At 43.0% G+C, this 15939-nt stretch overlaps 1 protein-coding gene across 1 annotated transcript in view; it reads right to left on the bottom strand.

Moving 5' to 3' along the window:
• The window catches only part of LOC126088164 (whirlin-like), a 189310-nt gene that overhangs the window by 132067 nt on the left and 41304 nt on the right, over positions 1-15939 (bottom strand). The window contains exons 3-4 of the mRNA XM_049906287.1: positions 14101-14235; positions 2870-2962 (exon numbers count right to left, since the gene is read on the bottom strand). Of these exons, the coding sequence (XP_049762244.1) occupies positions 2870-2962; positions 14101-14235 (228 nt within the window). The remainder of the gene's footprint in view (positions 1-2869; positions 2963-14100; positions 14236-15939) is intronic.

The raw sequence follows: 15939 nt of genomic DNA, 5'->3' as shown, positions 1-15939 counted from the left end.
TCCACAGCGCCAAGAGTGTGCCCAGGATAAAAAAATTCAGGCTTATCTCTCACCACAGACGATACATCGAACGACGGCTTTCACTTAACGACCGAGAGCAGCGGCGTTTGTGTACAGTTGTCAGTGCTAACAAACAAGCAACATTTTGTGAAACAGCCGCAGAAATCAACGTGAACGAACGACGAACTTATCCTTTAGGACAATGAGGCGAAATTTGGGGTTAATGTGCTGCTATAGCACCAGAGGACCGACGCGATGCCTTTTCTGACAGCACGACATCGCCTGCGTTCCCCCTCCTCAGTCCGTGACCATATCGGTTGGACCCAAGTGCTGTCAGATGAGTCCCGATTTCAATTGGTAAGGACTGATGGCAGGATTCGAGTGCGACGAAGACCCCACGAAGCCATGGACCCAAACTGTCAACAAGGCACCGTGCAAACTTGTGGTGGTTCCATAATGGTGTAGGCTGTGTTTACGTGGAAAGTACCTGGTCATCTGGTCCAACTAAACCGATCATTGACTGAAAATGGTTATGTTTGGCTACTTGGGGACCATTTGTGGCCATTCATGGACTTCGTATTTCCGAACAACGATGGAAATTTCATGGATGACAATGCACCATATCACTGAGCCGCAACTGTTTGTGATTGGTTTGAAGAACGTTATGGACACTTCAAGCGAATTATCTGGCCATCCAGATCGACCATCATGGATGCCATCGAACATTTATGGGATATGATCGAAAGGTCAGTTCGTGCACAATCTCCTGCACTGGTAACACATTCGGAATTATGGACGGCTTTATAGGCAGCATGGCTCAGTGCTTTTGCACTGGACTTACAACGACTTATTGAGTCCATGCCACGTCGACTTGCTGCACTACAGTGGGCAAAATAATGTCCGACTCGATATTACGAGGGTTAACACGGCTTTTGTCATCTCAACGTATATGTCATTGCGTCGTATGCGACGTTCTATCTAAATAAAGCGAGACTAATGTTGCAAATCAACGTACGTTGCAAATGTGGTCTGTCCGTGCTGGTCGCCTTCAAAGTAAGACTGGTCTGAGACAACACAATACTGCATTCGTTACTTCTACTGTTCAATACTTTACTGCATTTCGTCTTCCGCGTCGCTATTCGAGAGTTCCGACTTTTGAACTTCCCCGACGAGAACGAGCCAATGTCTTCAATCGAATGCTCACTCAGCTCGTTCACTCTGATGAAATGAACCACAGCTCAAGGACACACTTCGAGAATTCAAAATACTTGCACACTACCGAACGCTTTCTTAATACTGTGAGTAGACCTGTGCGCCCAGATATGTAGATTTACTCCCGTACGAGTCATCAGGTGCATTTTCTCTCGTATTTTTGAAAAGATTTTCTATTGTCTGTTTGTGAAGTTAAATGACGTCGGCCGAAATAATGTCGGTTTCAGGGGAGTTTCACAGAGCTCGTACTGGCTCTCATTACAAACAGAATATTTTGAAAATATAATTATGGGTCCGATCTGTAGAGTATCCTCAAATCGATTTGATATTTGAACCAAAAACATTTATTGACAGTGATAGCAAAAGATGTAGTGTAATTAGCAATTTCAGGTGATTTCTGTTAATAGGGATGTATGGGACACCGTCATGATACGCTGTAAGTTTAACTACAGAGATAGGGCACTGTTCAATATATTTACATTTGCGCAAGATGTGTCATCGAGACGCTACTGTGAGTATTACCGTTTTCGGCGTACCATTTAATTTGGGGGAGGCGTATAGATTTTCGCTAAACTGTGCATAGTTATTTTCAAGAGAGTTCGAAGTACTCTTCCAAGAATTTACAGCCTGAAATAAATTGCCATGGAGTTTCCCATACGTTATGAACGTTATGAACTTTAGGACGTGAAAAGTATTTATAGAAGTGTGCTGTCAGGGGCAACACAAAGCGGAGAGTTGTGGTAAGTTACAGAGGGGAAAATAAAAGCAAATATTCATTGTTGTGGCCTTAGTGTTGATTGGATAAGAGGCGTTACATTAAATAATTTCATGGTCATAATTGGAAAGGGGAGTTTTGTCAGTCGGGTGCAGACCCTAGGTGGAGTTATCCAGAGGAGTAAGGAGTGAAGGCGGTTGTTTTCAACAGTTTTCAGTTGATTAAGTCAGAAGTTCTGGTCGTTATAAGCAGTACAGCTACATCACATGTATGGAGATATAGAATGCCACATTTTAGCATATGATTTGCAGTTCAGGCACCATCCACCAGTATATATGAGAACAGTGTGATGGCTTCAAGGGTCAAGTCAGTGGTGAAGAATCTATGATCAGCTTTGTCTGATGGGTCAAAAAGGGATGCCCAAAATTGTACAGGCGTAGTGCAAGACGCTGATTAGTGCCTGCCAATAAACCGTTCCTCCATCTACTGTAGTGTTATCATGTAAAATCATGTGTACTGAGCGACGCATCAGTCGCGATAGAGAATGTCGTTTGTGGATGCAGATAAGAAGGAGACCCAGTTATGAGTATGCTGTGTGTGGAATCCATTGCAGTACGAGGCTCTAGACTGCTTCTTGCACTGACAAGCAAATTAGACTTGCATGTTCATCGGAATGTGCGTCCTCCGTCTGTCGTGTTGACTGGCGGTATATGGCATACAGTTTCTACAACAACACTACAGTGGATAGTCGTACAGAAGAGGAGCGAAGCAGTAGGACAGAGGTAGACAAGTGGGAGAGGCAGAAGCAGCTAGAGTACAGCTAGAGATAGAGCTAGAACTAGAGCGAGAGAAGCTGTCAGGCAGGCACGGCTGGGTGCCAGGTAGCGCGTGCCGGGCGCCTACGGCGGTGAGTAGTTGACCTATGGCGGTTCTGGCACTCACGGGGCCCGGCAGGTCGTGCAGATTGGACAGCAGGAGCGCGTGGTTGCCCGCGCCGTCCGCCGCCACGCCCGCCTTCCGGTGCTGCTGATGGTGCTGCAACATGACCGACACTCGTCACGGAGAGTCGAGCCTGCCTTCAGTGAGAATGGTACAGAAGATCAGCTAAGCTATTAAGCAATGAGTTCTTTTAAACTGGAGCCACTAACCATCCATATAGATACAGTTTTTTTATTCCTCCTGAAGCATTAAATTAATATTGACAAGTGAAGATAATGAATCTTATGCAGTTGCTGAGTGATGGGGAAAAGGGCTATGAAAATCTGTTTCATGTCCAAGCCACTATGTGACATTATGTTCTGGGGAATTGACTACCCAGGAAGCTAATGAGGATGCAAGGGCTATGTGAAACTATTACCACAGAACAAGACTACTACATAAACCATCTGCAGATGTTTTTTTCAAACAGAAGCAGTTAAGAGTCGACTGTCAAATAGTCAGTCCTTTATTTTTTGTACTAACCTTACACTGAAATGTTGGAAATTTGTACCATGCTAAGGCTATTGAAGGTATTATGGATTAATACACTTAAAAGAAGATTAGTTCTATGTGGTCTGTATAAACATAATTTTCTTCTTAGATTTATGTTTTGTTTTTGCTCGTTTACTTAGGGGTGCCCATAGGGTCTCAACATTTTTGTTGCAGTCGGATTTTAAATCTAGGGTCACAGATATGATTTCTATAATGGTAACTCAATATTCAAAGTGGATTTTTATTTAGGGTCCTTGTTGTAGCGGTTCACCTCAGCTAAACTATGAAACATACATATGTTTCAGCTGAATTGTATTGCTCATACTTTAAGGCTATAAAGTAAATTTAAATAAAATCATCCTCTTGTAAGAAGCAGAACTGCCAAACTGCTGACTCTACAAAGAAGCCTATAAAGATTATTACGAACACATGTCATATACTGAATATCTGCCAGTACAGGCACAAGTAAGACAGGATGGGAGTGATGTAATTAGGAGCACATACCTAGGATCTCATGGACCAGTTATAACAGTCATGAGTTAGCGTCTCTTACAAGAGGATGCAATGCCTTTATGACACCTTCCGAACCGAAACGGACATGTTTCGGCCAGATGGACCACACTGTCATGTTGATAAGTGGGCTGAATCTGTTAAGTCCTTTGTTAATTTGACACAATATTTAAATCACTGAAATAACATCTCCTCCTTCTCACCCATTGGGTGGTTCACTTTCTTGTCAGGTAGTATAATTTAAATGATAGGTTTTTATGGCTACAGTATCTGCCAGTTAATTTCTTATGATTCCACTGTGAAGAGGTATCCAGCAGAGTGACACAACCTTCTCTTGGCGATGGCTCACAGAAAGAAATTGGGGTTATGTCAGGTGAATGTGCAGGCAAAGGAACAGTTCCACATCTGCACATCTGTTTATTCACATTATGATACATTTGGGAAGATTCGCTGAATTGTATAGAGAAGCCATTATGCAAAAACTTGATCTTTAGAAGGACTGCTAGTAGTTTGTCTTTTAAGTAGGCACACAGGGAATGTTTGGAATATGACTTACTCTTATATGCTGTTAAATGTTAACCCAACCAGTAACGAGCAAAATGGATTGCCAAGATGTGTCTTTATAGCTACCTTCAGTGTGAACTTTCAACAGTTGCCTGGGCGTTTTACTGTGCTCACACAAGCTGGTTGCAAAAACTTTGTACTCCTAGACACTGTTCCAAGACAAAGAAGGAGTCATAACAGATGTGTAACAATATTATTCAATCAGTGAACTAATTGACAAAAATTTTTGCCTTTAAAGTTTGTCATAATACAGCTGTAATGAGAAAAGACTACATGGAAAGCGTGATGCATGTTATGTTAGAGTGCTTTCATAATGTGCATTTGTAACTTACGTAAATAAATATGTGAAATGTATGTTCACTAAATAACATTTTGTCATGGATTAATGAAATGAAAATGTTTGGGAATGTAATTTTATACATTTGTGCGAGTTGTCATTGATATAAAATGGCACAATGTGTAGAATATGTGCTACATAAAAGATGGAGAACTTTTTTACTGTACGGAAGTAACTGTCAGAAGCATAAAAGGCGGCTTGGGTTTTTGGCATGCTACGTGGAAACGAGAGGACACAGTCTGTAGGCAGCAGTTAACACGGCAACACTCGGACTGCGCAGGTGGTGCATTGCCTGGAAATTGTTGCACAATTGCCTCAATGCGCGAGATAGCCGCGCGGTTTATGGCGCATTATAACGGTCTGCGCGGCTTTTCCCATTGGAGGTTCGAGTCCTCCCTCGGGCATGGGTGTGTGTGTTGTCCTTCGTGTAAGTTAGTTTAACTTAGGTTACATAGTGCGGAAGCTTAGAGACTGATGACCTCAGCAGTTCGGTCCTATAAGGCCTTACCAGAAATTTCCGAATTTAACAATTGCTTCAGATGAGGACTACTGAATTATTAGGGCTTTAGTACAAGTTGTTGGGCTATGCTATGGACGTTAAAACGATGCCAAGAAGAGTTAATTAGTCCATACTTCAAGAAACTTGTACACTATACCATGGGTAGTGTAGTCCCCATTACCAACTACTACAGCCAACAGGTTATGAAATCTATGATTAGAATTGTAGAAGTGTTAACCATTAATTCTAAATTAACTTTATTTGAATAATTATTGTATTAAACATAAAATTTGGTTCACCCTATTATTTTATTCCAAATCATACACCTGTTTAGGGTCCTTTCCTAGTCTCTGATTATTCCAAGTGAATCTGTTATAAAATAGTTTGAAGTGCTTTATTCAGTATCTACAAGCAATAGTTTTCATCACTGAATAAATGTCTATTAATGTCTGAAAAAAATTGTAGCAGACTAACTTTTAAAGTGCAGGTAAAAGTATGGCATGATTTATGTAGCAGAAGTGCTAAAGTGAACTTTGATTAAGTACTGAAGTAAATGTTTTCAGACAAATTTAACGATTTTAATATTCTTACTCTCTTTGTGGTAATAAGTAAAGTGACAGTGAGCATACAAATTTTGCTAGGAAGACAAACTTGTCATGCATAAATAATGAGGTTTTGCGAGTTTAAGTTTTGAAGAAAGTGAGGATAAATTTCTTTCACTTATAAGTGAAATTCAGTAAAGTAGAAAGAGTTATAGAAAGAAAATTGCTTGTGAGGCTCAGTAACAATGAAGTAAGGTTGCACAGAAATATTGAATGGCGACACAGAGTGACCAAACCCTCCCTTTGGCTTTTGGCAAATCGTTTGTTATAATATAATTAATTTTAATGTTCATGTTCAAGTCAAAAGTGAAGTTCTAATCATCATAATCTCTGATTTAGCTTTTTAAGGAATGGAAAAGCATTGAGACATTCCAGTTAACTACAGAAAAAGTGAAGTTTACAAACTACTTTCTAATATTAAATTTTATTATTGTTCAAAGAGAAACGAAGGTTAGGAAGACTAGCTAGGTCTGCAGAACATTGGCTGAGTAATGCGTTGCATTGCAGTATGATTTGACATGCGGATGAGTAACTAGGATCTGTATAGAGGGTGGTGCGAAACAGTCTGAAAAGCTTGTCAGAGTGTTGTAGCGCAGGTTGTGCTGAGAAATAATCACTCAAAAATTCGATACATTGCACTGTTTCCGAGTTAATTAGCATTGAAGTTAGCCACTCAGGCATTTGCGCGCGCGAATCCACGTGGCCAAACATGTTTTTGTTTGGCTTCCGAAAACCAGACAAGAGAGTAATAAAAAAAAATTGAACATGGGACGATAATAAGAACCGAGCTCGAGTGTGCTAAGAAGTGTCATGCGCTATAATTTACACAATGAAAGCAACTGACACTAACTGCATCTGGCGGGCCACTCGAATTTGCATGCACAATTGCCTGATTGTCTAACTTCAATGTTAATTAACTCTGAAATGGCACAACGTATCGAATTTTTTCTTAACAATTATTTTTTAGCACAACCTAGTCTGGAACACCCTTACAAGCTTTTCTGTCTGTATATGTAACCCATTAATGTTTTTTTGCATATGAATTAATTATAGGATTATTTTGCCAGTATAAATGTTTAGTTATCTGAGTAGCACGTGAGTAAGTGTGAATCTATTAGTATAATCGTAGCAGGGGACTTTGTTTAGTGTTTTGGTCCTTTATAGTAATAAACATGTATTTTGGTCACTGGTAGCAAATGTATTTTTGTGTTCCATGATATATCCATCATCATAACACGTTAGTGTTGTTTCACTGTTCCGCCTAGTGAAACGAAGATCGGCGGAACTTTCTGTGTTTTTTTAGATAACGAGGCCTAGTGTCTATCCTCTTACTCACTAGTTAATTTGTTTACATTATGTTTCTCAATTTCGAATTGGTTTGCTACAGGGACGCAATTAATTCGTACTTTAAGAAGCTCTAGGGTTGTGTGTGGGGAAATGAAGGTGGTCAGCCAAACAGGAGCTGGTACTGAGGAGAAAGCGCTACAGCTCTCACAAGTGACACGAAGCAACCTCACTCGCTCATATCTTGGATCATTTACAGTTTTGACGGTTTCAGGGTCAGTTTCATACCAAAAGGGTGAAACGGTACCTATAATTATATCCGATTTTCTTCCCTTGCCAGATAGAGGGCCAAAAGTGATGAAGAGTTTTTTGATTAAAAGCCAAAGCAGTGGCGTAGATGTAACCTCGAACCAAGGAGTCTACAGGCAGTAAAGACGCAGCCATTAGAGAATGGCAACAAATGATGATGCCAAACGTCGTCGAATTATGTAAGGTAAGATTGTGTAAAAATATGCACCTTGTAGATTTCTGATACTATCTTTGGCAATATAATTAGTATCATCTTTTACAAAAAATATTTATGTATCAATTAATAATATCATAAAATATCGCACATGTCTACAGAATTTTCACTGATTCATTTGCGTACTGACGGACACAATACAAAAAGAAAAGTGTGTTTGTACAGTTCTTGGGTATCAGCCAGGTGCAGTCATTTTCGTAAAACGATATTTCAACAGCATACCTAGCAATCATCTTCAGTTTTTTTTTTGGTCATCAGTCTACTGACTGGTTTGATGCGGCCCGCCACGAATTCCTTTCCTGTGCTAACCTCTTCATCTCAGAGTAGCAATTGCAACCTACGTCCTCAGTTATTTTCTTGACGTATTCCAATCTCTGTCTTCCTCTACAGTTTTTGCCCTCTACAGCTCCCTCTAGTACCATGGAAGTCATTCCTTCATGTCTCAGCAGATGTCCTATCATCCTGTTCCTTCTCCTTATCAGTGTTTTCCACATATTCCTTTCCTCTCCGATTCTGCGTAGAACCTCCTCATTCCTTATCTTATCAGTCCACCTAATTTTCAACATTCGTCAATAGCACCACATCTCAAATGCTTCGATTCTCTTCCGTTCCGGTTTTCCCACAGTCCATGTTTCACTACCATACAATGCTGTACTCCAGACGTACATCCTCAGAAATTTCTTCCTCAGATTAAGGCCGGTATTTGATATTAGTAGACTGCTCTTGGCCAGAAATACCTTTTTTGCCATAGCGAGTCTGCTTTTGACGTCCTCCTTGCTCCGTCCGTCGTTGGTTATTTTACTACCTAGGTAGCAGAATTCCTTAACTTCATTGACTTCGTGACCATCAATCCTGATGTTAAGTTTTTCGCTGTTCTCATTTCTACTACTTCTCATTACCTTCGTCTTTCTCAGATTTGCTCTCAAACCATACTGTGTACTCATTAGACTGTTCATTCCGTTCAGCAGATCATTTAATTCTTCTTCACTTTCACTCAGGATAGCAATGTCATCAGCGAATCGTATCATTGATATCCTTTCACCTTGTATTTTAATTCCACTCCTGAACCTTTCTTTTATTTCCATCATTGCTTCCTCGATGTACAGATTGAAGAGTAGGGGCGAAAGACTACAGCCTTGTCTTACACCCTTCTTAATACGAGCACTTCGTTCTTGATCGTCCACTCTTATTATTCCCTCTTGGTTGTTGTACATATTGTATATGACCCGTCTCTCCCTATTGCTTACCCCTACTTTTTTCAGAATCTCGAACAGCTTGCACCATTTTATATTGTCGAACGCTTTTTCCAGGTCGACAAATCGTATGAAAGTGTCTTGATTTTTCTTTAGCCTTGCTTCCATTATTAGCCGTAACGTCAGAATTGCCTCTCTCGTCCCTTTACTTTTCCTAAAGCCAAACTGATCGTCACCTAGCGCATTCTCAATTTTCTTTTCCATTCTTCTGTATATTATTCTTGTAAGCAGCTTCGATGCATGAGCTGTTAAGCTGATTGTGCGATAATTGTCGCACTTGTCAGCTCTTGCCATCTTCGGAATTGTGTGGATGATGCTTTTCCGAAAGTCAGATGGTATATTGCCAGACTCATATATTCTACACACCAAAGTGAATAGTCGTTTTGTTGCCACTTCCCCCAATGATTTTAGAAATTCTGATGGAATGTTATCTTTCCCTTCTGCCTTGTTTGACCGTAAGTCCTCCAAAGCTCTTCTAAATTCCGATTCTAATACTGGATCCCCTATCTCTTCTAAATCGACTCCTGTTTCTTCTTCTATCACATCAGACAAATCTTCACCCTCATAGAGGCTTTCAATGTATTCTTTCCACCTATCTGCTCTCTCCTCTGCATGTAACAGTGGAATTCCCGTTGCACTCTTAATGTTACCACCGTTGCTTTTAATGTCACCAAAGGTTGTTTTGACTTTCGTGTTTGCTGAGTCTGTCCTTCTGACAATCATATCTTTTTCGATGTCTTCACATTTTTCCTGCAGCCATTTCGTCTTAGCTTCCCTGCACTTCCTATTTATTTCATTCCTCAGCGACTTGTATTTCTGTATTCCTGATTTTCCCGGAACATGTTTGTACTTCCACCTTTCATTAATCAACTGAAGTATTTCTTCTGTTACCCATGGTTTCTTCGCAGCTACCTTCTTTGTACCTATGTTTTCCTTCCCAACTTCTGTGATGGCCCTTTTTAGAGATGTCCATTCCTCTTCAACTGTACTGTCTACTGCGCTATTCCTTATTGCTGTATCTATAGCGTTAGAGAACTTCAAACGCACCTTGTCATTCCTTATTACTTCCGTATCCCACTTCTTTGCGTATTGATTCTTCCTGACTAATGTCTTGAACTTCAGCCTACTCTTCATCACTGCTATATTGTGATCTGAGTCTATATCTGCTCCTGGGTACGCCTTACAATCCAGTATCTGATTTCGGAATCTCTGTCTGACCATGATATAATCTAATTGATTCTTCCCGTATCTCCCGGCCTTTTCAAAGTATACCTCCTCCTCTTGTGATTCTTGAACAGGGTATTCGCTATTACTAGCTGAAACTTGTTACAGAACTCAATTAGTCTTTCTCCTCTTTCATTCCTTGTCCCAAGCCCATATTCTCTTGCAACCTTTTCTTCTACTCCTTCCCCTACAACTGCATTCCAGTCGCCCATGACTATTAGATTTTCGTCCCCCTTTACATACTGCATTACCCTTTCAATATCCTCATACACTTTCTCTATCTGTTCATCTTCAGCTTGCGACGTCAGCATGTATACCTGAACTATCGTTGTCGGTGTTGGTCTACTGTCGATTCTGATTAGAACAACCCGGTCACTGAACTGTTCACTGTAACACACTCTCTGCCCTACCTTCCAATTCATAACGAATCCTACACCTGTTATACCATTTTCTGCTGCTGTTGATATTATCCGATACTCATCTGACCAGAAATCCTTGTCTTCCTTCCACTTCACTTCACTGACCCCTACTACATCTAGATTGAGCCTTTGCATTTCCCTTTTCAGATTTTCTAGTTTCCCTACCACGTTCAAGCTTCTGACATTCCACGCCCCGACTCGTAGAACGTTATCCTTTCGTAGATTATTCAATCTTTTTCACATGGTAACCTCCCCCTTGGCAGTCCCCTCCCGGAGATCCGAATGGGGGACTATTCCGGAATCTTTTGCCAATGGAGAGATCATCGTGACACTTCTTGAATTACAGGCCACATGTCCTGTGGATACACGTTACGTGTCTTTAATGGAGTGGTTTCCATTGCCTTCTGCATCCTCATGTCGTTGATCATTGCTGATTCTTCCGCCTTTAGGGGCAATTTCCCTCCCCTAGGACAAGAGAGTGCCCTGAACCTCTATCCGCTCCTCCGCCCTCTTTGACAAGGACGTTGGCAGAATGAGGCTGACTTCTTATGCCGGAAGTCTTCGGCCGCCAATGCTGATTATTTATCAAAATTTAGGCAGTGGCGGGGATCGAACCCGGGACCGAAGACGTTTTGATTATGAATCAAAGACGCTACCCAGTGTAAAACGACAGTCTTCGCAATATCACGCCTCCTTTACGCTGTGATCTCACCCACCCCTGCCCCCCCACGACACGGTCACACGACGCGTTTGGTGGAATATTGGGGAATGAGGGTGGTGGCAGCATAGCCCATGGTTGGGTGAACCCCGGTCCCTCAGTGTTTCTGCAGACGCCGTCGGGTGCTGAAGCGCTTCTCGTCCGAGGCTGTGATTTTAGTTGGCTGAGTGCTGGGTCCCAAGCTTTACTTAAGGTGCAGCCACTGTCCCTGTTGATCTGCCCTTCAGTCACCCAATTTTCTGTAGCTTCCTTCAGAACACAGTTCCAAAACGACGAGATCTTCGTTCACAATCCCGTTTCTTCAGACTCCACCGAGTCCCCTGTAGCCATGCAATGTTCTACAACCGCAGATTTTGATGTCTGTTTAAGTTCAGAGTGTCTTCTGCCTTTCTCGCATTTTTCATCGATTGTCTGCGGACAGTCGAATAAAGATAGAAGGACGCTGAAGACAAAGTGAACTTAAGCAAACAACAATGTCTGTGGTTGCAGAACAGCGCATGGCTATAGGGGACTCAATGAAGGATGAAGAAACAGCTGCGTTAAGGCGAACCTCGTCATTTAGGGACTGTGTTCTGATGGAGGCTTTGGATATTCGAGTGGCCGAGCGGTTGATTAACAGAGGCAGTGACTGCACTCTAAGCAGAGAGTGGGATCCAGTACTCAGCCATTTAAAATTAAGGCGTCGACCGAGAGGCACTATCGTGCCAAACGGGAACTGCAGAAGTACTGAGGTGCCGGGTTCGCACCCAGCCTTCGACGATGCCGTTCCCTCACTATTCCACCCAATGTGTCATACACCAGATAGTGGTGAAAGAGTATGGAGAAACCAAAGTATAAAGCAGGCTGGTTGTAGCGAATATGCTCATTTTCGAGGTATCACCTGAAGATGACGGCAAGGTATGCTGTCAAAGTACCTTGTTACCAAGGTGACTGCGCCAGATTGGACATGCGGAAACAGTACAGACAGTCGATTCACCAGGAAAGCTTAAGGCCACACAAGAAAAAATGAGTTTCGCTCAAGGCCTGAATTGGCTAAATAACGTACACTCCTGGAAATTGAAATAAGAACACCGTGAATTCATTGTCCCAGGAAGGGGAAACTTTATTGACACATTCCTGGGGTCAGATACATCACATGATCACACTGACAGAACCACAGGCACATAGACACAGGCAACAGACCATGCACAATGTCGGCACTAGTACAGTGTATATCCACCTTTCGCAGCAATGCAGGCTGCTATTCTCCCATGGAGACGATCGTAGAGATGCTGGATGTAGTCTTGTGGAACGGCTTGCCATGCCATTTCCACCTGGCGCCTCAGTTGGACCAGCGTTCGTGCTGGACGTGCAGACCGCGTGAGACGACGCTTCATCCAGTCCCAAACATGCTCAATGGGGGACAGATCCGGAGATCTTGCTGGCCAGGGTAGTTGACTTACACCTTCTAGAGCACGTTGGGTGGCACGGGATACATGCGGACGTGCATTGTCCTGTTGGAACAGCAAGTTCCTTTGCCGGTCTAGGAATGGTAGAACGATGGGTTCGATGACGGTTTGGATGTACCGTGCACTATTCAGTGTCCCCTCGACGATCACCAGTGGTGTACGGCCAGTGTAGGAGATCGCTCCCCACACCATGATGCCGGGTGTTGGCCCTGTGTGCCTCGGTCGTATGCAGTCCTGATTGTGGCGCTCACCTGCACGGCGCCAAACACGCATACGACCATCATTGGCACCAAGGCAGAAGCGACTCTCATCGCTGAAGACGACACGTCTCCATTCGTCCCTCCATTCACGCCTGTCGCGACACCACTGGAGGCGAGCTGCACGATGTTGGGGCGTGAGCGGAAGACGGCCTAACGGTGTGCGGGACCGTAGCCCAGCTTCATGGAGACGGTTGCGAATGGTCCTCGCCGATACCCCAGGAGCAACAGTGTCCCTAATTTGCTGGGAAGTGGCGGTGCGGTCCCCTACGGCACTGCGTAGGATCCTACGGTCTTGGCGTGCATCCGTGCGTCGCTGCGGTCCGGTCCCAGGTCGACGGGCACGTGCACCTTCCGCCGACCACTGGCGACAACATCGATGTACTGTGGAGACCTCACGCCCCACGTGTTGAGCAATTCGGCGGTACGTCCACCCGGCCTCCCGCATGCCCACTATACGCCCTCGCTCAAAATCCGTCAACTGCACATACGGTTCACGTCCACGCTGTCGCGGCATGCTACCAGTGTTAAAGACTGCGATGGAGCTCCGTATGCCACGGCAAACTGGCTGACACTGACGGCGGCAGTGCACAAATGCTGCGCAGCTAGCGCCATTCGACGGCCAACACCGCGGTTCCTGGTGTGTCCGCTGTGCCGTGCGTGTGATCATTGCTTGTACAGCCCTCTCGCAGTGTCCGGAGCAAGTATGGTGGGTCTGACACACCGGTGTCAATGTGTTCTTTTTTCCATTTCCAGGAGTGTATAAAGCAGGCTGGTTGTAGAGAATATGCTCATTTTCGAGGTGTCACCTGAAGATGACGGCAAGGTATGCTGTCAAAGTACCTTGTTACGAAGGTGACTGCGCCAGATTGGACATGCGAAAACAGTACAGACAGTCGATTCACCAGGAAAGCTTAGGGCCACACAAGAAAAAATGAGTTTCGCTCAAGGCCTGAATTGGCTAAATAACGTATTTATTACCTAAAGCGATATTTGTACAGCGTGAGTGAGGGGGGACAGAGAGAGGAGAGGTAGGCGGGCATCAGTGGTTGGCAGACGGCTCACCCTGGAGGGCGTGGCCAGCAGGTCTCGCAGCTCGCGGCACCGCTGCCCCTCGGCCTCGCGGCGGTAGACCAGCTCGTCGAAGCGGCTGCGGTCCTCGGGAGCCACCACCTCCCGCAGCTCCGTCAGCAGCGTGTACTGTCAACACAACAGAGCCAGGCTTCTGTACACATCCTCCGCGCGTGTGTGCTACCCGACCACGACATTACTGCACTTGGCCTCTAGGGAGAGACACGGTGGCGTAACAGTAAAGGAGTACAGTGGTGACCAATGGAAACGTATCAGAATGTCAATGCTTTCGGGTCAGTTGTGCATACAGTATTAAGTTGGTTAGGACGTCAGACTGGCCGACTTGGAGCAGGAGAGGCACTACGGGACATTTTAATTTCCACTGTGCATTCTTTTACAAATAAATTCATAAGACTTCGTCAGCATGACCAGGAATGATTCAGGATTTGCACTCATAAGAGTGAAAGCTAAAAAAACATAACAAAATAATTTTTCTTACAGGTGAAATTTTATCATTTTTTTCACTTGCTATTGACTGCATTTGTTTCTGTAGGTACACTTTTAAGTAAGTAAGAGAGATTCTACGATGAATTTTGCAATGCATATTAAACAGAAGTTCCTTAATGCAAAACTAGAATTTTCAAAATCTATTAAAAACTGAGGTAAAAATTGAGATAACTAACTACAAAATTTGAGTTTTTCCTAAACATGAATTTTAACAGATCATTCATTTTTTCGTAAATTAAATAAATTCCGAAGTTTCATACACCTGTAAATATGGTTTGTATGTTGTGCAAAATTCATCGAAGGATCTCTTACTTATGAATAAAAGTGTACCTATAGCAACAAATACAGCCAATAGTAAGTGAAAAATAATGAAATTCCATATCTAAAAAAAAGTGTTGTTATGTTTTTTAACTTCCACTGCTATGATTGTGTAACGTGAATCCTTCCTGGTCATCCTGACAAAGTTTTATGAATTTATTTGTAAAAGTATAGACAGTGGAAATTAAACTGTCCCGTAGTGCCTCTCCTGTTCCAAGTCGGCACGTTAGACGTCCTACCGCCCCTTAAGTGGGCCAGTGTGCCCTCTTGAAGTATGGTCGGGAGGCCAAGTGCAACAATACTGTGATGCGTAGTACTGCTGCAGAGTGCAGGGGCGCATGGCTGGGACGCGAGTTCCATAGGGAAGAAGATTTGTGACGGACGGAAAAATTAGGAAGGGCTAATGAAAGGGGGAAGGGGGATAACGAGTAATGTCCAGAAAGAAGAAGAAGAAGAAGAAGAGGAGGAGGAGGAGGAGAACAAATAGTCAAATGGACGTAAGACAGTCCTCACTGAATGAAACAAAAGGAAAGTTGGGGTTTCTTCTAAAAAAAAAAGAGAGCTCACCACGATGCAGACAGGGGTGAACAGTTCGAACGTTCTCACAAACAACATACAATACATAATAACTAATTAACTATTTGTAGAAGCCAAATTGCAACAATAATTAATCGTTTATATTTATTTAAGCTACAGCTCCTTGCAATTCGAAGACAAGAGATTAGACAGGTGGGAGTTTACAATGGGACGTTAGGTAACTCCTTGCCAAAACAAATACCCAAGACTACCCATTATTCTTGCTTAGAAGTAGTAGTAGTAGTAGTAGTAGTAATGGTAGTAGTAGTGGCTTCATTCATCTATAGATCTCTTTTTACAAGTATATAGGACACGTCAAAAATTTACAAATTTAGATCAATTTAAAATAAACTAATTCGTATACACATATATTTACAGACTTCTAGTTAGAGACAATCATTAGAGGTACTGCTGGTATACAATACTTTTTTT

Source organism: Schistocerca cancellata, chromosome 6, assembly GCF_023864275.1.
Source record: "Schistocerca cancellata isolate TAMUIC-IGC-003103 chromosome 6, iqSchCanc2.1, whole genome shotgun sequence".
Lineage (NCBI taxonomy): Eukaryota > Metazoa > Arthropoda > Insecta > Orthoptera > Acrididae > Schistocerca > Schistocerca cancellata.
The sequence above is the reverse complement of the archived record's forward strand: the minus strand, read 5'-3'. Positions and strand labels throughout refer to the sequence as shown.